This window comes from Leucoraja erinacea, chromosome 20 (assembly GCF_028641065.1).
Source record: "Leucoraja erinacea ecotype New England chromosome 20, Leri_hhj_1, whole genome shotgun sequence".
Lineage (NCBI taxonomy): Eukaryota > Metazoa > Chordata > Chondrichthyes > Rajiformes > Rajidae > Leucoraja > Leucoraja erinaceus.
In genome coordinates, this window is record NC_073396.1 from 6,033,873 (window position 1) to 6,058,525 (window position 24,653).

Consider the following 24,653-nt stretch of genomic DNA (forward strand, 5'->3'; position numbering starts at 1 on the left):
TAATTTCATATCGTGAATCAAAATCAAAGAATGCTGGCTTTATTCATAAATGTTATGTTTACTGTCAAGTCTAATTACCACAGAGATGTCACAAGGCAAGCAGTGGAATTTATGTTAAGAGATCAGAAATGTGGAATTTAATTTGTAAAACAACATTATTTCCTTTTTCTTTTCAGAGCGATCTTTTGGCTGCTGTAATGGAGGGAGTGTGGATTTGGTTTACTGAAGCCCTCCCTGAACTCAACAATACAGAGGTGGATGAATGGCTTAATGTCAGACTAACCCCCTATCTGCCATTTATCGCCTTAAGCTCCTTGGTTTCCAACAGAACACTGCAAGCCCCGTGTCTTCAGTACAGGAGCATGTATGTACATTTGTAAACTAAGCTAAAGTACTTAGAATTTCAGGCAATTTCCTCTCAAATTCAGTACCCATCAGAATACAATACACTTAGAAGCAGGTTTTTTATGTTACCCCATTACAGGAAGGATGTGGAGGCTTTGGAGAGGATGCAGAAGAGATTTACCAGCATATGCCTTCAATTGCTTGCGTTTATAAACGCTACGATCAATGATACTTTATTGTCACATGTATCTGGGTACAGAGAAATGCTTTGTTTTGCATACAAGCCTGTAAAATCATATAGCAAACCTCACCTAGGCAGTGTGCAAGTGTCGCCATGTTTTGCCGCCGACAAAGTTACAAAAATTCACTGAATACTCCTATCTACCGATTGATTCTATGTGTGATGGCAATCAATGTTGATTTGTATGCGTTTTTATGACGAAGAAATGGATCACACTGGCAAATTCACAATTATTGCCCATTTTTGGTTAACCTGAGAAAAATATTGTGGCCCTTCTTTCACTGGTTTGTGAGCCAAGTTCATGTTATAGAAGTAGAATTGGGCCATTCGGCTCATCAAGTCTACTCCGCCATTCAATCATGGCTAATCCCGGCCTCCGAATCCCATTTTCCTGCCTTCTCCCCATAAACCTTGACACCTGTACAAATCAAGAATCTATCTCTGCCTTAAAAATATCCACTGACTTGGCCTCCACGGCCGTGTGTGGCAATAAGTTCCACAGATTAACTACCCACTGACAAACAAATCTCCTCCTCACTTCCTTTCTAAAACAGCGTCTTTTAATTCTGAGGCTATTGTGTTAGGTTCAAGATAAGTAGTACTTCAGTTCTACGTGTGATTGGTAGTGTACGTTCCTTGGTCTGAGTTTGGCTCCGAGTTCATTAGTTTGGTTTAGTTTAGTTTATTGTCACCTGTACCAAGGACCAATGAAAAGCTTTGTGCCCTATTCAATTAGCAGTAAGACCATGCACAATTACAATCAAGCCGTTCACAGTGTACAGATACAGGAAAACAGGAATATGTGTGTATTTGTCCATACGTGAGAGCATGCAAGAATATTTTGTGCTGTGTATATGAGTATTTGGTTTAGTTTAGAGATACAGAGTGTGCACATAAGTGTTTTAGTTTCTGAATATTTGTCAGCATGCACATGAAGAAACAAGGAGGAAAGGAAATAACAAAGGGAAATAATGACAGGTATAATTGATTCAGGTGTTTATTTTTACATTTATGTCCATTTCTATGATTTCATTTTAAAGTGAGCTTCACTGCAATTAAATTTGATATGAAGATGAAATGCTAATTTTTAAATTAAATTCCATCCTTAGTGTAAAAGCACTGAATGTTCTATACCCGAAGATCAACTCAGAAAAAAGGCTTGAAATCTACAATGGGATCAGAGTTTACCTGCTGCAAGGTGGAGTTACAGTTTTTATTCTAAAATTGTTATTATTCAGGCATTTACTGTGGAGAAGTGACTCTTTGAGTTGATTCGGAATGTAATTTCTGTTTTGTGAAGACAGATTTTGGTTTGCCAGGTGTTTGGATGTTTATATTGGTTTATAAACTGCCACATGTGCATGTGATCCTTGAGCACAGAGGAAACACAGATATAATTGACTGAAAGGCCTTTTCCTTAGCCATAATGTTCTGTGTTCTGCGTTTTCTGATCCTCTTCACTTCAACTTTAAATGTTGTGATCTACAATCAGATTAACATTCAGAGTAGAAAAAGAGTTTTGTGAACATTTTTCATTGTATCGGAAGGAACTGCAGATGCTGAGTTTATACCAAAGATAGACACAAAACCACATACAATGGACCATTGTGGGCTCCACCCTTCCTGGGTCGCTGATTTGCTCTGTACCTTTTCATCCCTCTAGTTTCCCCTCTCCCCCTGACTCTCAGTCTGAAGAAGGGCCTCGACCTGAAACATCACCCACTCCTTTCCTCCGGAGATGCTGCCTGACCTATTGAGTTACTACAGCATTTTGTGTCTATTTTAAGAATTTCAATGCTCTGGCATATGACAATTATAAACATGTGAATGTTCTTTGAACACTTTGAATGCATTCTGAAAGTGCAGTTGGCACATTTAATGTACAAAGCATTTTACAGTCAATACTTATTTTCCTGTCAACATTAAGAAGCTGATTGCTGCTGATCTGGACTGCTGTCAAACTATTATTAATATTTCCCACCTTGGCTGCTTTAATGCACATTAAAGAGAATACTGTTTGCTAGTATTATAAAGATAAACAGGCTGGCAGATGGGCACAGTTAGGTTGAGGTATCAGGTAGATTAATTGGTTTAAGTATCTTTCTATCATTACAGTATTTTATTTACTTTGCATTGTAGGTCCTAAGCCAAAATGCTATAATGCCAGTGATCCCTTCCTGAAGTCCGCTGCTTGGTTCTCTCTATATCTGGGACAGTATCTGTGTCAAGCGTCAGTCTCTGATTTTCGATTATTTTCTGATAATGAGACTTTGGTAAGTACTTTTTCATACTTCATGTCAGTGGAAAGAAGAACCTTAACTTAAATGTTTTTGATTGTGTGGAAACATGTCCTCAGTACAGAAGAATGTACCGTAAACCCTCAAGGATTTCAGTCATAGCGGGCTGTCTCTTCCAGAGCAGACTGCGGAGGTCATTGAAATTGACAAGGCATTTAAATTGACCAGACATGATTGGTCTTTGGCTTTTCACCTCCAGCTCTTCACAATCCTCCCCCCACCCCATCCCCTACCTCTAATCTGAAGAAGGTCCCGACCCGAAATGCCACCCATCCTCTTTCTTCAGAGATGCTGCCTGACCCACTGAGTTATTCCAGCACTATGTGTCTATCTTAGCTATATGGAAATGTTGGACAAACATAGATTGTTTGCTCTGGAGCATCAGAGGCTGAAGGGAGACAGGATAGTTTTGTTTAGAATAGAGATACAGCGTGGAAACAGGCCCTTCGGCCTACCGTGTCCTCGGCGAGGAGTGATCACCCTGTACACTAGCAATATCCTACACACTCGAGACAGTTTACAATTAAACTAAGCCAATTCACCTACAAGCCTGTATGTATTTGGAGTGTGGGAGGAAACCGGAGATCCCGGAGAAAACCCAGGCAGGTCACGGTGGAGAATGTACAAACTCTGTACAGACAGCAACCGGAGCCGAGATCGAACTCAGGGCTCTGGCGCTGTAAGACAGCAACTCAACTGCTGCGCCACCATGCCAGTACATAACTGAAAACCAAAATGAGCCAATTTTATATCAGACCCATGTAAACCTTCTACTTATCACCTCAAAGTTAGCCAGGTGAATTTAAATTTCACTGAAGGAGCTAAATATTTCCAATTTCTCTCAACCTTTGTACAGCTTCAAGAGTTTGCAGCAAATGAAGAAAACCTGCAACTTCTGGACAAATTGACGTTAACAGATGAAGTCGCGGCAGCCTATATTAACTTCCTGGCTAAAAACAATCCAAATTTTAATGCTGCAAGGTATGTGTCCGGTGAATTGATATTTTCATAATGTGTGAAAGGGAAAATGTCATTCATTATATTTATGGATTTGAACCAAATAAACTGCATTCTAAAATTGGGACTGTTGTAAATCATATTTTTGATTTTCTTCTTTGAAATTCACAGTTTATCAAAATAAATGAGCTATTATTTTTTAATTCAAGTAATTCATGTATTAGAAAGCACAAAAGTACTTCAGTTTGACTTTGTATTGGTTGTTGTTTTACGGTATTTTGCTTAATGAAGGGGGATGGTTCATTGAGTTAGAAATTGATCCCATTTAGATTCAGTGAGGCCAACTATTTTCTTCCCGATAGTGACTGACATGGAAAACCGAATCAGCTTTCTTCTCCCCTTCTCTGTTTTAGAATTTTCTTTTTTTCTGAAGTGCTTATGGGCCTGTGTGTACACAAATGCACATTGATGTACATGCAGGTACTTCTCTTAGTTTAGTTTAATTTAAGCTTGAAGAAACAGCATGGGAACAGGCTCATTTCCATTGCTATATCTAAACTAAACTAAACATTCTCTCACCTTCCCCTCCCAATCCTACCCTCTGGAATGACAGACAATAAGTCCTGATATATTGAAACCAAAGACATGTCATGAGTCCAGACCAATTGCCTGAGCAGTACCTCAGTTAGAGCCTTTCACTGCCTTGTGGAGAGCAGTGTATCTCACTCCACTCAACAATAGATTGGCACCATGGGGACATATGAGACTGCAGGTGCTGCAATCCAGAGCAGCAATCTACTGAAGGAATTCAATGTCTAGAGCTGCCTCTGTGGGGAGAAAAGAACCAAAGGCATTTTGGCTTGAGACCTAGCAACCGACTTGCAGAATCTCCATCTTAATTGTCAACAATGCCTTCCCTCCACACACATGCTGCTTAACCCATGGGAATTTCCTACAACAGATTGTTTGTTGTCATAGATTGGGATCACGTCTGTTAGTGAACTTTGTGACTTCTTGATTGTGTATATAATAAATTGAATGACTTGTCTATGACTTGGTAATGGAACCACGTGAGGTCCAACGAGATTCACAGGTTGATTTTAGAGTTTTACTGTCAACAATCACTGAATTTTTAAGGTAATAAAGTATATTAAGTGTGTTCGAGGAGACTGATTCCCCACAGTCCCTTGAGGGAGATAGAGACTGTGGGGCTAGAGGGCGTGAGCTGTAGGGAGAGGTTGAGTAGGCTGGGTCTCTATTCAATGGAGCGCAGGAGGATGAGGGGAGATTTTATGTGGTATACAAAATAATGAGAGGAATAGATCAGGTGGATACAGGTAGAGTCTTTTGCCCAGAGTAGGGGAATCAAGGACCAGAGGACATGGGTTTGAGGTGAAGGGGAAAATATTTAATAGGAAAGGGTGGTGAGTGTATGGAACAAGCTGCCAGAAGAGGTAGTTGAGGCTGGGACTATCCCATTGTTTGAGAAACAATTAGACAGGTACATGGATAGGACAGGTTTGGAGGGATATGGACCAAGTGCAGGCAAGTGGGACTAGTGTAGCTAGGACATTGTTGGCCGGTATGGGTGAGTTGGGCTGAAGGGCCTGTTCCATACTGTATCATGCTATGAGTTGGCTTAAAATTGCCTGGAAATAAGAGTTGATCTTTTACCCTTCTATTTGATCCAATCTGTACTAACAGCTGGTGTAACGTGGATTCCTAAATTTAGAAGGATAAGGGGGGACATTGAAATTTACCAAATAGTGAAAGGGCTGGATAGAGTGCATGTGGAGAGGATGTTTCCGCTGTTGGGAGAGTCTAGGACCAGAGGTCATAGCCTCAGAATAAATGGACGTTCCTAAGGAGATGAGGAGAAATTTCTTTAGTTAGAAGGTGGTGAATCTGTGGAAATCATTGTCACTGAAGGCTGTGGTGGCCGTCATTGGAGATAGATAGATTTTTAATTAGTACGGGTGTCAGGGGTTATGGGGAGTAGGTAGGAGAATTGGGTGAAGACGGAAAGGTAGATTAGCCATGATTGAATGGTGCAGTAGACTTGATGGACCGAATAGCCTAATTCTGCACCTATGACTTATGAACATAAACTTACTGTTGCCTTTCTTTACTTCTCTAATGGAGACAAATATTTTGATTGCTTATGCAGTTGTTTGGGTTGTGGTTTGTGTCTAACTCTGCTTCTATGGAATGGGGTTGTGCTTTTTAAAAAGCTATTGCTGTTCTAATATCTGTAATGTATTGATAGGTTAAGACATGTTTCTGATTCTTTCACCTGTATCTGTTACGCTGTTCCTTGTAAAAGCTTTCGATAGAAGGATAAAATTTGTATTCTACGCATGTGTACAACTAAAATATATTGCATATGTAATAATCGGCTCACATGATTACATGTGTTATGTTAATTTGGAAACTGCATATATTTTAATTGCAATTTGTTTTCCTGTTCTATCATCATTTAATGTGAAGTTAACAACTGTAAGCTTCTAATGGATTAATGGATAAGCTCTCCAAAACTTCTTGCTTTGCTCACCCGCTGCTTTTGCGTTCTTGTTCTGGAGGTCGGTGCATGAACTTACTCATTTTGACGGTTACTTGTTACGGATCATGTTGCATTACGATGCATGCCTCTCTCCAGTGAGAACAAATAACTCACCGTAAAATGGCTTCATTAAATGCATGATTTCTGGGGACTGCGTCTTGGTTACTTGAATGTATCGGCTACCGTCGACTTGTGATCAGCTTCTCCTGTTGCAACAACAAAATAAATTTGTACATGATTGTAAACATTTTGTGTGCTTTCCAACATTAGTAGCTCTCACATACAAAGTGACCTTTGGGAATTGTAGAATGGATTGTCGTATATATTATGTTATACATTGAATCCTGTGCCAAATGTGCACCATTGTTAGTGTCAAATTTGTGGATGTTATCAAATGAGGGGGGAAATGGGATATCTGATGTCCAGGATTTTCAAAGGCAAATCAGGGAGAACCATGCTTTCTATGGAAGAGGGGTTGGGAACTTAATGGATTCATGTTCAAGGGTAAGTTGGTGAACACTTTATTACGCCTTGATTTTGGTTATAATGAAATTTAGTAGCACAATATGATTAGATTTTGATTAATATAATGCGATGGAACAGTTTTGTGATTGATATATTTTACAATAATGTATAATTGATAGTTTGCAATAATGTAAATATTTTGGGAGTAGACTTTGGAATTGATCTTTTGGTATGATGTGATTTGGGAGTAGAATTTGATTATTGGCGTTATTTTGTAAGCATGTGATCCAGTATGTGTTTGGTTCACTTGTAGAAGTAGAAGTAAATTAGTAGAAGTCTGTCTTAATTTAATTGGTGATAATGAATAAAAGTTTTGGAGACTTAAACAATTGATCAGTCAAGGTAAATAAGATCCATAATTTGGACGACATACTTGATTCAATTACACTTTCAATTATACTTTATTCAATTATACTTTATTATCCTGTGTACAGTGATACAGTATCATGTGTTTTGCATACAACCCAGTAAAATCATGTAGCTGACCTCAAGTGCACAAGTGTCACCATGTTTTTACACCGACAAAGTTACAAAAGTTCACCGAATAGTCCTGTTTACTGATTGCCATCTTGCGTGGCAATCTCCTCCACCCCTCCCACCCTCACTCAGAAACACAGAGATATAGATCTTCTGTATCTTTATGAACCTCACTTTTTGCTCTGACACAACTTACTAAGTCTTTATGCATTTTAAAGACATTTATAATATTCTCAGAATTTAATGATTTAATTGTGCATGAAATTATGCACCAAATTATACGACAGAATGAAATATTCCATTTTAGTAACAGACTTCACTGTGGCTGCAAGATGCCGAGAGCTGGAGTACTGAAATGCGTACTAATGCTAACCTTGATTAATGCTAATTCTTTTCCAGTCTACCAAACTCTCTGCTGTGCTTCATTGGCAAAACTAACCTGCTTCAGAATCTGACTGTGCAACAAACGTTGACTTTAGTCAGAAGGATAAACAAAGTATGTGGGCTTAACGTGCCAAGCAACTCATCTACCGATGGAGCATCACCTCCTGAAGAGCCAACAGATGTACAACTGCAGGTAAAAAAACTAGTCACAGCAAAACATTCCTAGCTCATGCGAGGACACAAAGTGCTGGAGTAACTCAACGGGTTAGGCAGCGACTGTGGAGAATGAGGACAGGTGATGTTTCGGGTCGAGACCTTTCCGACCATTACATTTTGGGTTGAGATCCTCGAACTGAAATGTCACCTTTCCACGATCTCCGAGTTTAGGTCATAATAGATAGGAGTAGAATTAGGCCATTCGGCACAACAAGTCTACTCCCCCATTCAATCATAGCTGATCTATCTCTCCCTCCTAAACCCATTCTCATGCCTTCTCCCCATAACCTCTGACACCTGTACTAATCAAGAATCTATCTATCTCTGCCTTAAAAACATCTACTGACTTCCACAGATTCACCACCCCCTGACTAAAGAAATTTCTCCTCATCTCCTTCCTAAAAGATCAACCTTTAATTCTGAGACCATGACCTCCAGTCCTACACTCTCCCATTAGTGGAAATATTCTCTCCGGATCAACTCTATCCAAGCCTTTCACTATTCTGTGCATTTTAATGAGGTTCCCCCCTCATTCTTCTAAACTCCAGACCCAGTGCTGACAAACACTCATCATAGGTTAACCTACTCATTCCTGGGATCATTCTCCAGAGCCAGCACATCTTTTCTCAGATATGGGGCCCAATACTGCTCTAATGTGGCCTGACCAGTGGCTTATAGATAGTCAACATTCCTGTTTTTGCATACAACCTCTCTTCAAATAAATGCAACCATTGAGTTTGCTTTCTTTACTACTGATTAGACTTGCAGATCCTGCACCAGCACTCCCAAGTCCCTCTTGGGTCAGCCGACTTGGGGCTACTGACTATCCTGCGGTCCAGGTATAAGCTCAGAGGCGACCACGCTTTTGCGGTTGCAGCACCTAGACTGGACCAGCATCCCTCTTCTCATCAGAACTGCCCCCTCCAGCGACTACTTTAAGTCTAGACTTAAAACCTATTTCTACTCACAAGCTTTTCTTGAGGCCCCCTGAGGGAGCGCTGTATGTATATATTTATGTATGTATTGTTAGACCTATGTACCACTGTATGTAGCACGTTAGCACCTGCACTGATGTAAAGCACTTTGGTCAATGAGAGTTGTTTCTAAATGTGCTAAAGAAATAAAATTGACTTGACATGACTTGACTCTTTTCGACCTGATTCTCCCTGAACTGCAGAGTTACTACAGCATTTTGAGTCTAAAGAAGGGTCTCGACCCAAAATGTCACCCAAACTTTTCAGTCAGCACTTTGAACACTTTGGGGCAAACCGCAGTCGGATTGTCGCTGTCACAGGTTGACAATATTGATGGGAACACTCTGGAGCAAGCCCTGCCAATCCTGAGCAACGTCACAGGCTGGAACATTGGCCAGGCTAATTCCATCGTAAACAAGCTCCTACAAGGCGGTTTTGAGGTGAGTTAATGTATAAATCAGTAATGAATCAATTAGTAACAAGGTAAATGAAATGAATGCCTATCATATCTCAAGAACCTCTGGTGCTTAAAGTGAATTTGCTGTACAAGGTTAATATCTGTATCTGAGCAAAGAATCTTCAAAGAGCTGTATGTAAAGTTACTGACTGTGGAATGATAGAGTGCAGCTGGAAGTCTGGTTAGCTGAATTCATGCAGAACAGCAGTCTGACTCTGTGTGTTGTACATCCCTAGGATCACACCTTTTCATACAGTGGTAAATCTTCTCTGTACCCTTTCCAGCTTGACAACATCTTTCCTATAACGTGGTCCCCAAAATAAACACAATACTCTAAATGTGGCCTCACCAATGTCTTAGACAACTGCAACATTACCTCTGAACATTTCTACTCAATACTCTGAGTGATGAAGGCCAATGTGCCAAAAGCCTTTTTGACCACCCTATCTAACTTTGATGCCGCTTTCAATGAAATATGTATCTGTACTACTAGATCCCTCTACTCTACAACACTCTCCAGATCCCTACCATTCACTGTGTAGGTTCTGCCCATGTTAGTGCTTCGAGAAAGCAACACCTCACATTTCTCTGTATTAAATTCCATCAACCATTCCTCAGCCCATCTATCCAACCCATCAAGATCCTGCTGCAATTTTTGACAACCACCTTCACTCGTGATAATACCACCCATTTTTGTTTCATCTGTGAACTTCCTAACCATGTCACGTATGTTCTCATCCAAATCATGGAAATGGGTGCACCAAACCCTGAGGCACACCACTAGTCACAGACCTCCAGTCCAAAAAGCAACCTTCCGCCATCACCCTCATGATGCCAATGATGCCAATTTTCTATCCATTCAGCCACCTTTCCTTGAATCCCATGGGATCTGTCCTTCTAGAGCAGCCTACCATAAAGACCCATGCAGAAGGTAAATTCTTCTGCAAGAGCATTTAGTCTTCAAGCAAATGTTCAATGGTGTATGCAGTGGGAAGATCAGCCAATATTTTCAGTCATTTCTCACGACATATTCTCTGACATGGAGAATGGGGGAGGTAATCACAATATTATGCCACAAATCTTGAAAATGAATTCTTGATAGCCTGGCCAATTTGTGACATTTGTCTTTCACTTTTTAACCAGGTCAATGACACGGATAGACTGCTGGGTCTGGGAAGCCTGATTGTCGGCATTCCCAGCAATGTGTTCCGACGTATTAATCCCGAGATATTTATCAATGTAATCTCAAACACGAGGTTTGTGCAGGACATTCAAACAGCACCACAATCTATACGGACGATCTGTGTTCTGCAGGTGAGCAATGTGATTGTCAGGGGTACAAAATGTGATCTGTTTCTCACGGACTGTCTAGAATGATGTTATCAACATTAATGCTGTTGTCTGATACCTGTTCTCGCCTTCCAGTAAATTCTATCCTATTTTGTTGTAAATCAGGTGCTGAGGAACGTCAAGAACCCAGCCGCCACTGTGAGGAAAATCCCATCTGGTCTCGTCAAAGAGATTCCATCTGTGCTGTTAACCTCCAACTTAAGCATCATCGACGTGAACAATAAACAGTGGACTCCCAGTCAGGTAGATGATCTGGTTGTTTACAGCAGAGACGATGGCTGTAATGAGGAAGATCACAGTGAAAGGCCTTGATAGAGTAGATGTGGAGAGGATGTTTCCACCTGTGGGAGAGTCTAGGACCAGAGACCATAGCCTCAGAATAAAAGGACTTGCCTTTAGAAAGGGGACGGGTGATAATTTCTTTAGTCAGAGGGTGGTGAATCAGTGGAATTTATTGCCACAGACGGCTGTGGAGGCCAAGTCATTGCAAATTTTTAAGGCAGAGATTTACAGATTCTTGATTAGTACGGGTGTCGGGGGTTATGGGGAATAGGCAGCAGAATGGGGTTGAGGGGGAAAGATAGATCAGCCATGATTGAATGGTGGAGTAGACTTGCTGGGCTGAATGGCTTAATTCTGCTCGTGTAATCTCTGAATTTATGAAAGTCCACTGCTTCATGTCATTGTACGTTAGATGTCAGGAATATTGTTCCATCCATGTTGTGTGAGCGGTGAGTGTATGAACACTCCATAACCCTGTTACGTTAGTTATTAATTCAAATCCTTTTCTTCCACAGGCTGCCGTTTTCTTTCAAGCTGTGGTCAAATCCAACAACAATTTTGAGACGTAAGCAATGCTCATTTAATCTCTGCCGTTTTTGATGCCTAAATCAGTGCTTCCATGCCTCAGTTCTCAATGTGACATTGACGCCCGTCTATTTAGCTTGAGTGTTGATGTCATCATTCGTGCGATTAGTCTAGTCAAGTCAAGTCAAGTTTATTTGTCACATACACATACGAGATGTGCAGTGAAATGAAAGTGGCAATACTCGCGGACTTGTGTGCAAAAGACAAACAACAAAACAACCAAACAAATTATAAACACAATCATAACACACATATTCTTTTACATAATAAATAATGGAAGGGAAAACGTTCAGTATAGTTAGTCCCTGGTGAGATAGGCGTTTACAGTCCGAATTGCCTCTGGGAAGAAACTCCTTCTCAACCTCTCCGCTCTCACCGCATGGCAACGGAGGCGTTTGCCTGACCATAGCAGCTGGAACAGTCCGTTGCAGGGGTGGAAGGGGTCTCCCATGATTTTATTTGCTCTGGAGTTGCACCTCCTGTTGTATAGTTCCTGCAGGGGGGCGAGTGAAGTCCCCATAGTGCGTTCGGCCAAACGCACCACTCTCTGTTGTTGATTGTTGAGTTTGAGCTTTCTCGTGCATCTAACACGCTCAATGCTTTGTGTTACGACCAATTTACATCAGTAATTAAATTGCTGTGAATGAAGGACACTTGTTGATTTTTCCAGAGTTGTTCACCAGCTGAATACTCTGTCCCGTGCTTTGACAACGTCTAAAATCACAACCTGAGATGTTAACATCGTTTGAGATTGCAGCGGTGTGGAGGTTGTGATTGAAGGTTTTAAAGTGATGACAAAAGTGGACTGTTTATATATTAATATTGCCACAACCTGTTCCAGATATTCACAAGCTGTCCTCAGAGGCTTTAGTTGTGGTGCAACGAAAACCCTCCCATTCCCAGTGTTCCTGAAGCTCGTTCAAGCAGTGAAGGATAAAGAGGTTGTGCTGGATGAAAGTCAGGTGAGAACATTTAAAGAATTGTCAGAAACGTCCAGTTAACCAACTACTGAAGTAAAACTACTGTCTGATGTTGAGAGGAAAATAACTAATAAAAGTGTCTCCATGCTTCAGTTCCCAACGTGACGTTGTTGTCTGTCGTTTCAGCTTGAGTGTATGGCTGGAAGGCTCACTTCTGCAAGAACTGATGTCACATTGGATGTCTTACCTGCGGATGTTCTGCTGTTCAAGTATGTTGTTTCCTTGGAACAGTTTTCTCAGTTTTCTCAGTTTAGTTTAGTTTAGAGATACAGCACAGAAAGAGGTCCTTCGACCCACCGAGTCTGCTCCGACCAACGATCCCCGCACGTTAACACTATGCTACGCACACGAGGGACAATTTACATTTATACCAAACCAATTAACCTACAAACCTGTACGTCTTTGTAGTATGGGAGGAAAACAAAGATCTCGCAGAAAACGCATGCATGTCGCGGGGAAAACGTACATACTCCGTACAAACAGCGCCCATAGTCAGGATGGAACCTGGGTCCCTGGCTCTCTAAGGCAGAAAGTCTACTGCGCCACTTTGCCGCCACAAGTTATTTGTTGAATTCCCCGGATCTGTTTTAAACCAGGGTGCTTGCTGTTATAAGTTTCATAGAAACCTAACATGAGCACATGGACTCAAAGCAACGTGTTTATTCCTCACTGTGATAATTGTCCTCAGTGACCAAGCACAGAGGTTGTGTGGGAAATGGAAATCTCAGAGATTCACACTAAATTATATCTGGAAAGGATGAGGTAGAAATGGTGGTGCTTCCCAATGGGTGTGAGGTATGATCTTGGGTCTCATGTTCACAGGACTGAGTCAATGTGGAGGCATGTGGGGGACAGTGTCCCAATGGGGACATGGTGTGGGGCAGATTAAGAGGGTGAGCCATCAGAAGACCAGAGCCTTGGGCAGCAAGGCCGTTGGATGGCTTGTCAGAGGCATTGTGCCGGGAGCAGGGGTTTGGAGGTTTGGGCCCATTGACTGTTCAGCGGGTCACGATAATTGAACAAATGGAGAAAGAAGGCTGACGGTGATCGGGGAATCGGCCATAAGATCAGTGCATGGGTTAGTCAGTACTGTGAGGACCCGTTGGATATCCGAGGGACAGATGGACAAAGAATAACCTTGGACTTTAATGTAGTGTGGTCCAGACTTTTGTTGCACTGTTACTGTCCAGTTGTACCAAGGGAGTCTAAATGGACACAATAGGGAAGAGGTGAATCAAACATTACCCGGCTTATGGAAGGATGGTTCAGACACCTGATAACTGAGGGGAAGAAGCTGTTCCTGTGCACTTTCAAACTCCATCACCTTCTGCCAGACGGGAGCAGAGAAGAAAGAATAACTCTTCATATCAATAATAATATCTTGTGTATTTTCTGTTTTGCTTCATAGTTATCAATACTTCAGGACTCGGTTCAACTGCCGGGAGTTCTTCAAGTTAGTTGGGAAATCGAAAGTTAATACCTTACGGAGAGTATCAGCAAGAAAGCAACGTATTCTGAGTGATGCCAAGATCTGCCTGGTAAGGATGAAGTGTTAAGCAGATGCAAACCTGGGGTTGTTGAACCCGTTATCTTGGCACACCTCCATGTGATCGCATGGTTTGAATTGATATTAAATGTACAACCCTGACACTTTGTCAATAATTGCGCTGGGTGTAAGTGAGGAGGTTTATCAGGTCTGTTCAATTTAGTTTATTGTCACGTGTACCGAGGTACAGTGAAAAGCTTTTGCTGTGTGCTAACCTGTCAGCAGAATGACAATACATGATTACAATTGAGCCCTTTATAGGAATAACATTTAGTGCAAGATAAAGCCAGCAAAAGTTCGATTGAGGAAAGTCCGAGGGTCATCAAAGAGGTCGATAGTAGTTCAGCACTGCTCTCTGATTGTGGTCGGATGATTCAGAAGAGCTAACGCTTCAGTACATTCAATGAATTGTTGATTATTCAGTTGTCAGATGCCAGTCCCAATTGTTGATGACTGTTACGTCCCATACCTACTTTCTTTTCATGTTTATGCAGCGTTTCTGGGTGAAGGTGAACACCAGCATTCCCAAATTATAAATAATGATAATTAATATTCAGTCTGATCAATAATATTCAGTAAAACTCCACGACCTTTTGGAAAGGCAAGTAGCAGAGGTTGCATTTTGAAGGAATTGTTAGTAGAATCTAGTCTGGGAACAACCACCCGTTTAAAGTCATGAGCATTTTTAAACACCATTGTGTTCAACAGTGTGCGAATAATTTGAGATCCATTTAGCTGAAGCTGAAACCCACAGTTGATGTTAAATTGATAACCAGCTAAAAATGTTACCTGTGCAGGAAGGAACTACAGGTGCTGGTTTAAACCAAAGGAAGTTACGGGTCGAGTCTGAAGAAGGATCTCAACCCGAAACGTCACCTATTCCTTTTCTCCAGATATGCTGCCTGACCCTCTGAGTTACTCTAGCTTTTTGTGTCTAAAAATGTAACATGTTCTTGATATGCTGATATATTGTGGCATTATTAGTCTACACAACAAGAGCCATCTTAACAATGAGAAAGTTTTAACTGAGTTGCATCACAGTGAAATGATGCAGAATTAATGTTAACCATTTGACAAAAATCTAGGGAATTACTGGCAACAAGCTGACGAAGGAGAGTGTGACCACATTCGGTCGATTGGTCTGTGAACTTGATGGATATGCAATCCTGGCATCTGATATAACAATTCTGGACGAATTAAAAAAATGTGGCACCTATCAAGAAGATCAGAAGATTGCAATTGAAATTCTCCTCAGAAATGGAAAAAGCAGATATGGGTGAGTGTGAAATGCTCATCCTTTACAATACAGATCACATCTAAGAAGAAAAAAAGTTTCCGTAGTTGATGTTTCACTACGTCATAAAGGAGTTCCTGATAGGAATTTCTAAGAAGAAGAACGTACAGATTCTATCTACAATCCAGTGGAAGCAGGTGACTTGAAATAACAACACATTTAGTTGCCTGATTACAAGGATGTTGCCAGTACTGCACTGTCTGAGCTATAGAGAGAGGTTGAGCAGGCATTCCCTGGAGCATAGAAGGATGAGGGGTGATCTGATAGAGGTCTATAAAATCTTGAGAGGAATAGATTGAATGCACAGTGTCCCTTGCCCAGAGTGTGGAAATTGAGAACCAGAGGCCATAGGTTCAAGGTGAAGGGGGGAAAGACTTAATAGGAACTTGAGGGGTAACTTTTTGGGCAAAGGATGTATGGAACGAGCTGCCGGATGAAGACGTTAAGGCAGGGACTATCGTTTAAGAAGCATTAGACAGGTACATGGATAGGACTGTTTAGAGGGATATGGGCCAAAGGCAGGTAGGTGGGACTTGTGTAATGGAACATGTTGGTTAGTATAGGCAAGTTGGGCTGAAGGGCCTGTTTCCATGCCGTATTACTCTATAACAAAATCCATGGTCAACATATGCTTGCCCAAAACATTCCTGTGCGATGAACATCCTTACCCTGTGGCTGGGTCTATTGCAGACTAATTGATTATTTGGGAATCATTTACAGAGAGAGATTTTTTGTGTTTTTAATTTTGGAGATCAAACTCACTCAGATTAGTAACTAAATCTCATGGGTATATCTTGAAAGGATTTTCATTGCAGAGTAGAGACAGATAGAGAAGTGGAAAAAAGGACCTTTGGTCCATGGTCTCTATGCACCCATCTACACTCATCCTCCACTATTCTAATCCCACTTTATTTTCTGCATATTGCTATTAATTCCCCCACCAGATTTTGCACACTGGGGGTAATTTACAGTCACCAATTAACCTGCCAAATCTCATGCCATTGTGGATATGGCGAGAAAGGAGGAACACCCGAACACGGGTGCAAACTCCACCCTGACAGCACCCAAGAGCAGGAATGAAACTGGGTCTCTGGTGCTGTGACACAGCGACTCCACTAGATACGCCACTGTGTGGTCTTAGATATGTTCCTGTTGAACCTTGAGAGCACGAAGGTTTGGATTACTATGCTACCACTTACAGCAATGCTTCATTAACTCTGAGATATTTTCATTTGTCTGCAGTGTTCCTTCATCCTGGTCCTCGTCTACGATACAAAGCATTGGAAATCTTTGTTTGGCCTTGACTGACACATGGAGTGAAATCGACAGGGTACGCTTTACCGACACAAATTTCATTCAAGTTGACAAGTTGGAGAAATTGTACTTCTTTGAATTCCTTGTTTAGACTAATAGAATGTAGAGTTAAACTTGAACATAGGAATGACTGAAGAATCCATGGTTCATTATGTGCTGCCAACCCTCTCCTTGTGATTGAAATCTCATTTAGGGGATTTCTCTTCCCTTTGACCACATTGGCCGTGCCTGCCTTGCCCTCCCCACCCCTACCTCCACCACCACAAGACCAATATCCTCCCATCTCATCCTCTTTCCTTGCCCCGAGTCTTCAACTTTGATCTGGTTCCAGCACCCTGGTGATCCTCTGTCAGCTCCCACCAGCAGTTCAGCCAGTGTCCTAGGCCTCTGCTCCGTGTTCTCTATCATCACGGTTTGGTGATGTTCAGCTTGGTCTATTACCAAGTTGGGATGGTGAGATGCTGTGCTGCTTGTACTTGTAATCCTCTTGTTCCAACATATTTCAATGGTTCAATGGTGCTTTATTTATCACGTTTGCAACTGCACAGTGAAATTATTTTTGCATATATGACACACGCAGGCACCGCCGTGTTATGGCACCATTTCCAAAGTCCAGATGGCCCGCGGGCTCAATGTGCTGGAGCAGTTCCTGCGAACCGATATCCCTCTCCTCTACTTGTCCGGCCATCTTTGTGTCCCGGGAGCGCCTCTCGCAGTCGACCTTGAAGGCGCTGGAGGCATTACTGCGGTTCACCCTCCTACGGGCCCTTGTTCCTCATGTCCAATGTCGCCAGCTCACGCCTAGTTCCGCCTTGCCCCAAGACTTTGTCAGCACTTTAATTGAGATTCAGACGGATGTTGGATTGTTAAGCAGAGGGATTGATACCAAAATGCCAACTGTTTTCATTCATGCATGATATTTTCTCAGGCAGAGATGTATAATTAACAATGTGTTTAACGTCATCCTTCAACTTTTCTACTTCCCCCATGCAGCCAACCCTTGATGCAGCTCTGCCAAGATTTATCAAGGCAATCAAAAAAACACAACCTCGTGAAGAAGTGTTGAGATTTATTGAGCGGCTCAAGTTAGGAGAAAGGTCGAACAATACTGCAAGTATGTCATCAGTATAAGCATGTGTTGAATAATTGGTGTTGGGGAAGAGTGGTGTATTAATGTGTTCCTGGGTTGATAATCTGCAAACAAAGGCCCACCGAGTCCGCACTGACCAACGATCCCCGCACACTAACACTATCCTACACACATCGGGGACAAATTACAATTTTACTAAGCCAATTCACCTATAAACCTGCACGTCTTTGGAGTGTGGGAGGAAACCGAAGATCCCAATGTAAATCCACACTGATCACGGGGAGAATGTACGGACACCCGTAGTGAGGATCGAACTGGGTCTCTTGTGCTGTGAGGCAGCAACACTACAGCGGCATAAACGTGCCGCCCTCAAGTATAATGTTAAGGGTAATGTTGGATAGGGAGTTGCAGCTTTCAGATCCAGCAGTGATGAAGGTCAGTTACATATATCCTGGCTGGGGAGGGTGCAGCTAGGAGGGGTATTCACATGGGTTGACGTTCCCATACACCTGTTGCCCTCACCTTGCTTGGCGGTGAAGGTTAGGAGGTGCGGACTAAAGAACCGTGGCCTGTTTCTTCATGCATGTTGTCAGGGTGCACTGGGCAGTTACGGTGTGCCGGAGATAGAGGCAATGAATGTTGAGGGTAGTGGATGGTGTATCAGGTCATTTAATGATCCTTTCAATAGATTATCTCTTCCTACATCTGTAGTTATGTATTGAACCCATATCGTTACCACCACTCCTTTTTAACCCCCTCTATCACATCTGAAAACCCCTTAACCCACAACGTTAATCTGCCTTTCCTGCATCTCCATCAACTAACAGAGGTTTGTATTTGCAGCCTGTACAGTGGGAGTGATAGCTCCTGAGGACATCAATGACCTGACGCCTGCAATCTACAATGCAGCCCAGTTGGACCTTTGTTTGAGTGATGCTGTGCTGAAAGATAATGTTCTCCAACTGGGATCTCTTGCCTTTGGTCAAACTCAGCTGAAAATGCTGAAAATGAGACTTCTACAGGTATGTAATCTCTGTGTAAGGACAGAGGATGAATCACACACTAAGTTAGATTAGTTCAGAGATACAGCGCGGAAACAGGCTCTTCGGCCCACCGAGTCCGCGCCGACCAGAGATCCCCGCATATTAACTCTGCCCTACACACACTGGGGACAATGTATACATTTATACAATGCCAATTAACCTGTAAACCTTGTACGTCTTTGGATTGTGAGAGGAAACCGAATATCTCGGAGAAAACCCACGCAGGTCACGGGGACAACATGCAAACTCCGTACAGACAGCACCCATTGTCAGGATCGAACCTGGGTCACTGAAAGCGCTGTAAGGCAGCAACTCTACCGCTGCACCACCATGCTGCCCCTGCCACTTTGTGATAGAAGATATCACAAATAAATCAGCTGATTGAATGATGTAGTAGACTCGATGGACTGAATGGCCTAATTCTGCTCCTATGTCATTTGGTCTTATGATCACCAAATAGAAGATATCCCTAATAAAAGGAGATAAAAACCATGTAGTTTGTGTCAATGATTTTCACCCTGAATACAAATTGTCCAGGAACTTGGTACTGCCATTTATTCTTTGTCAAATAGAGTCAATAGGGGTTGTTCAGAGTTGCTGCCTTACAACGCCACAGATCCGGGTTCAATCGTGACTACGGGTGCTGTCTGTACAGAATTTGTATGTTCTCCCCATGACCGCATGGGTTTTCTCTGATAGCTCCGGTTTCCTCCCACACTCCAAGACGTGCAAGTTTGTATGTTAATTGGGTTCGGTAAAAATTGTAAATTGTCCTTGTGTGTGTGTAGGATAGTGCTTGTGACATGGTGGGCCAATGGGCCAGTTTCTGCACTGTATCTCCAATGGAAATAATGGGATTTTAACCAAATTCGAACAGGCAGGAAAGGCTTCAATTTAATGTTCCGTCCAAACTTTCAGCACCTCCAACAATACAGAACTTGCTCAGTTCCAAGGTTCTCCCATCATCGCTCCACCATGAGGGTTTGACAGGTAGTCATGTGAAACTTGCTGGCGTATCTGTTCCAAATCTTTCGGGGGGGGGGGGGGGGTGGGGGAACCACATAGGGTGGTAACTTCAAGGTGGAACGAAGAGAAGTGGAATCACATTGTAGCTCGGCATTTCAAACTAAAGCAGAATTTGCAGCAGAATCTTAACAAGTAAAATGAAGGCTAACGTTGTTGATATTTCCATACAGATTTATTCCAGTGGCCTCCCAGAAAACCAGCTACAACTATTGGGCAACATCTCCATCGTGTTCAATGTAACAGAAATCAACAGCTGGAATATCACTCGAGTGGAGACACTTTCTGCATTATTGAGGCGAGAGCAGGAAAACATAACGGTACTGACACCAGCATTGTAAACTTACCGAATTGTGATAGGTGTGGATAGAGTGAATGTGAAGAGGATGCTTCCACTAGTGGGCGAGTCTAGGACCAGAGGCATAGAATAAAAAGACGTACCTTTGGAACGGAGATGATTTCTTTAATCAGAGGGTGCGGAACTTGGAATTCATTGCCTCAGATGGTTGTGGAGGCCAAGTCATTGTAAGGTGGATATTGACAGATTCTCGATTAGTACGGGTGTCAGGGGTTATGGGGAGAAGGCAGGAGAGTGGGATTAAGGAGGATAGATAGATTAGATATGATTGAATGGCGAAGTAGACTTGATAGGCTGAATGGCTTAGTTCTGCTCCAAGATCTTATGAATTTATAATTTCTTCACAAAAGTTATTTTGATCTTATTCCATATTAAATTTAGAATAAACCCAACATCACAGAGCTGTTTGGAATTTATTTTGTGTTCTCCAAATGTATTTCTACAGGTTAAAGCCATCATTACAAGATACCTCCGGTTCAATGATGTTCTTAATGCAGTCTCTTTGAAAGCTGTTGGTGGAGGCAACTTGTGCATTCTGGACAGAGAGCAGCTGGTGAACATTTCAAATCTGACGTGAGTGTCACAGCTCAGAGCTTGATTGATGCTTTGTGTCATCTGCAAACTTGGAGATGTTACATTTAATCCCCTCGTCTAGATCGTTAATCTCTATTGTAAATAACTGGGATCCCAGCATTGAGCCTAGCTGCCTACCATCCTGAAAAGGACCCGTTAATTCCTACTCTTTGTTTCCTGTCTGCCAACCAGTTCTCCATCTATGTCAATACCCAACCTCTAATACCATGTGCTCTAATTTTGCCCACTTGTGTGGGACCTTGTCAGAGTATTTTTGAAACTCCAGATGCACCACATCCACTGACTCTGATCCATTCTACTTGTTACATCCTCAAAATCAGAATCCTCAATTCCAGAAGAGTAGTCAAGCATGATTTCCCCTTCATAAATCCATGCTGACTTTGTCCGATCCTGTCACTGCTTTCCAAATGCGCTGTTATAACATCTTTAATGATCAACTCGAGCATCTTCCCCACTCCTGATGCAAGGCTAACTGGTCTATTTATAATTCCCTGTTTTCTCTCTCCCTCCTTTCTAAAAAAGTGTGTTACATTGGCTACCCTTCAGTCCCAGTCCAATGTACAAACTCCATACAGACAGCACCCGTAGTCACGATCGAGCCCGGGTCTCTGGCGCTCTGAGACAGCAACTGTACCGCTGTGCCACCGTGTGGTTGATTGAGTGAAACACACAGCATGGAAGCAGGCCCTTCGGCCCACCGTGTCCAAGCCCATCACCGATCACTCTAGTCCACACTAGTTTTGCAAGTCCCTAACCTGGTGCAATGGTTGAAACACAAACCGAGACTGACGATGTAATCTTACTCCCACAGGGACGCCGGGGCTCTGGAGTTTTCTTCTTGTCCTCAGTCGGTCAAAAACCTCCTTTACAATCAGGCCCTCCTGGCACTGAAACCTGAGCAAAAGAACCCCATCACATACTATCAACTGATCAAGGCGTATATTGGTAAGTAAATCAAAGTTTTATTTTACTCCTTCTGTGTCTGATTTTGATGGTGGTCTCATGGTCGCTTATCCAAAATATTAATATGCATGGGATCCACGGTGACTGGGCTTTTCCAATTCAGATCTGGGTTACTCATAGATTAAGATGCACCGAGATACAGTGAAAAGCTTTGCTTTGCATCCAATCCAATCTGATAGATTGGTTTGGTTTAATTTAGATGAGTTTATTTAGTTTCATTTCATCACATCTAGGTTGGTGTCACATGTATCGAGGTACAGTGTAAAGTAATTTATCGTGTGTTTCCAGACAGCGAAAAGAGTATACACGAATAGACTCGAACCATCCACAGTGTGCAGACACAGAATAAAGGAAATAACGTGTAGTGCAAGATAAAGTCCAGTAAAGTCCGATTATAGATAGCCCGAGGGTTTCCAATGAGGTAGATGGTAGCTTAGGACCATTCTCTAGTTCTTGATACGATGGTTCAGGCACCTGATGATATCTGGGAAGAAACTGCCCCTGAATCTGGGTGTAAATTCTTGCATGCTTGTGTACCTCTTCCCTGATGGGAGTGGGGAGAAGAGGGAGTGATCAGGGTGAGACTAGGCCTTGATTATGCTGCTGGCCTTGCAGTGTGAGGTGTAGATGGAGTCACTGGAAGAGAGGTTGGGTTGTGTGATGGTCTGGGCTGTGTCCATAAGTCTCTGCAATTTCTTGCGGTCTTGGCTGGAGCTGCCCCAGGCTGTGTGAATGTGCAGAACTGCAGCATTCATCTGAGAAATGTCTCTGCTTCCTCCAGGCGGTGCCACAACTGATGACTTGAAGTTTCTTGCAATTAATAAAGTCAACATGGAGTTTGGAATCTTCAAGAATTTGAATCCCAAAGAAGTGCAGGTACAAATTGTCGGTGACAAGCCTCTGTCTGCTTAAGTATTGCAACGCGTTCAGTTCCTTTACTTCACATCCTCTCTCACAGCCCATCGCCTTCACACCCTCTGATCATGAAATACTGCCACTGATTACCAACATGTCATTGTGGTCACACACATTTACAGCTGACTTGTCTGAAAACTTAATGAACGAGAAAACCATGAACCCTATATGAACTGATGATATTAGTCCTGATGAGGTGCGATATCTCGCCTGTTTTGCTCATTCGTGAATTGTGTTTCTATCTCAGAATCTGACCGCCCAGAACATCATCGACCTGCTCGGGTTTAACCTCCAAGCTCTCCGGAATGGTGTGAATGAAACGGTTGTGGTGGTTTGGGTGGCCTCAAACATTGAGTCTGAAGTCCGCAAGCTTGGGTTGAAGGGCGGTATTCCAGATAATTCAACAGGTAACTTGTTTCCACAACAGCAGAAGACACTTGCAGTGAGTACATGTTATCAAATGCGGGTGGAAGGAGATGTGGAGGAATTTACTGAGTCGGGGTGGTGAAACTGTGTAATTCACTGCCACAGAAGGCTGTGGAGGCCAGGTCAATGGGTATTTTTAAGACGGATATTGAAGTATTACTGATTAGTACGGGTGTTGGGGATTATTGGGAAAAGGCAGGAGAATGGGGTTGAAAGGGAAAGATAGATCAGCCATGATTGAATGACAGAGTAGACCTGATGGGCCGAATAACTTAATTGTGCTCCGATAGCTGATGAACTTATGAAGAATAATAAAACATTATCAGTACTACTTTGCAACAATAATATATTGTCCCATATACCTCTAAACCTTATACTATCCATGTACCTGACTAAATGTTTTTTAAACATTGGAATAGTACCTGCCTCAAAATACCTCCTCTAGCAGCTGGTTCCATACACCCACCACTCTTTATGTGAAAAAGTTACCTCTTAGGTTCCTATTAAATCTTTTCCCCCTTCACCTTAAACCAATGTCCTCTGATTTTCAATTCCCCTGCTCTGGGCAAGAAACTCTGTGAAACCACCCGATCTATTCCTCTTGTGATTTTGTACACCTCTGTTAATATTTCACCGTCGTTGATAGTCTGTGGCCTCATTTAGCTTCCAGATGTTTAGGCCACATGGTGGCACAGTGGTAGAGTTGCTGCCTTACAGCGCCAGAGACCCGGGCTCTATCCTGACTACTGGTGCTGACTGTACGGAGTTTGTACGTTCTCCCAGTGATTTACTCTAGTTAATCCAAGTGTTATAATTCAAATCTGTTATTAACTACTTCTACTTTCTCAAACAGAAGGAAGATTGTGCGGCAGTGTGAACAGGTAAGAATTTGATTTGAATGCCTTTTCTATCGTACCCCCCATGACACACTGTTAACTTGTTAGTGTCTGACTTCATCTGTCATTGTGGAGAAACAAGGAACTGTAGATGCTGGTTTATGTTAAACATAGGCTCAAAGTGCTGGAGTAACACAGCGAGTCAGGCTGCATCCCTGGAGAAAAAGGACCAGTGACATTTCAGGGCGGGACCCTTCTCTAGAAGAAACGCCACTCATCCATTTTCTCCAGAGCTGCTGCCTAACCCGCTGCGGTACTCCAGCACTTTGTGTCTATTGTACATCTATCATTAGTGGTGCCCAATTACTGTTATGCCTCACTTGGGAATGGTAGATGACATGAAATAAAAGGTTAATTTTTTAATTATGTCCCCCTATGAGCAATAAAAATAGGTTGCTTTGTTGTTTGTTTCTCAACCAATCTCCATCTCTGAAAGTGCTTTTAATTCTCTTTGCACAGTTCGGCTTTGAATGATTTCCTGACTGCAGTTAATGCAAGCCAACTATGCAACTTCAATATCACACAGTTTGCATGTGCAGAGGTAAGCAGTGTCATGACTAG

General features: G+C 42.3%; 2 protein-coding genes across 2 annotated transcripts in view; both read left to right on the forward strand.

Annotated features, from left to right (window-relative positions):
* Nucleotides 1-9,147, forward strand: part of LOC129706689 (uncharacterized) — a 33,381-nt gene extending 24,234 nt beyond the window's left edge. Inside the window, exons 16-20 of the mRNA XM_055651088.1 lie at nucleotides 177-364; nucleotides 1,696-1,784; nucleotides 2,726-2,859; nucleotides 3,740-3,864; nucleotides 7,802-9,147. Coding sequence (XP_055507063.1) covers nucleotides 177-364; nucleotides 1,696-1,784; nucleotides 2,726-2,859; nucleotides 3,740-3,864; nucleotides 7,802-8,012 — 747 coding nt within the window. The 3' untranslated portion in view covers nucleotides 8,013-9,147. The remainder of the gene's footprint in view (nucleotides 1-176; nucleotides 365-1,695; nucleotides 1,785-2,725; nucleotides 2,860-3,739; nucleotides 3,865-7,801) is intronic.
* Nucleotides 9,148-9,239: 92 nt separating this feature from the next.
* The window catches only part of LOC129707109 (uncharacterized), a 58,260-nt gene continuing 42,846 nt past the window's right edge, over nucleotides 9,240-24,653 (forward strand). Inside the window, exons 1-18 of the mRNA XM_055651899.1 lie at nucleotides 9,240-9,416; nucleotides 10,577-10,747; nucleotides 10,889-11,026; nucleotides 11,581-11,630; nucleotides 12,492-12,612; nucleotides 12,757-12,839; nucleotides 14,039-14,168; nucleotides 15,262-15,452; nucleotides 16,713-16,800; nucleotides 17,778-17,898; nucleotides 18,718-18,896; nucleotides 20,114-20,260; nucleotides 20,744-20,871; nucleotides 21,704-21,837; nucleotides 22,637-22,731; nucleotides 23,018-23,177; nucleotides 24,050-24,077; nucleotides 24,552-24,633. Coding sequence (XP_055507874.1) covers nucleotides 12,766-12,839; nucleotides 14,039-14,168; nucleotides 15,262-15,452; nucleotides 16,713-16,800; nucleotides 17,778-17,898; nucleotides 18,718-18,896; nucleotides 20,114-20,260; nucleotides 20,744-20,871; nucleotides 21,704-21,837; nucleotides 22,637-22,731; nucleotides 23,018-23,177; nucleotides 24,050-24,077; nucleotides 24,552-24,633 — 1,557 coding nt within the window. The 5' untranslated portion in view covers nucleotides 9,240-9,416; nucleotides 10,577-10,747; nucleotides 10,889-11,026; ... (1 more) ...; nucleotides 12,492-12,612; nucleotides 12,757-12,765. The remainder of the gene's footprint in view (nucleotides 9,417-10,576; nucleotides 10,748-10,888; nucleotides 11,027-11,580; nucleotides 11,631-12,491; nucleotides 12,613-12,756; nucleotides 12,840-14,038; nucleotides 14,169-15,261; nucleotides 15,453-16,712; nucleotides 16,801-17,777; nucleotides 17,899-18,717; nucleotides 18,897-20,113; nucleotides 20,261-20,743; nucleotides 20,872-21,703; nucleotides 21,838-22,636; nucleotides 22,732-23,017; nucleotides 23,178-24,049; nucleotides 24,078-24,551; nucleotides 24,634-24,653) is intronic.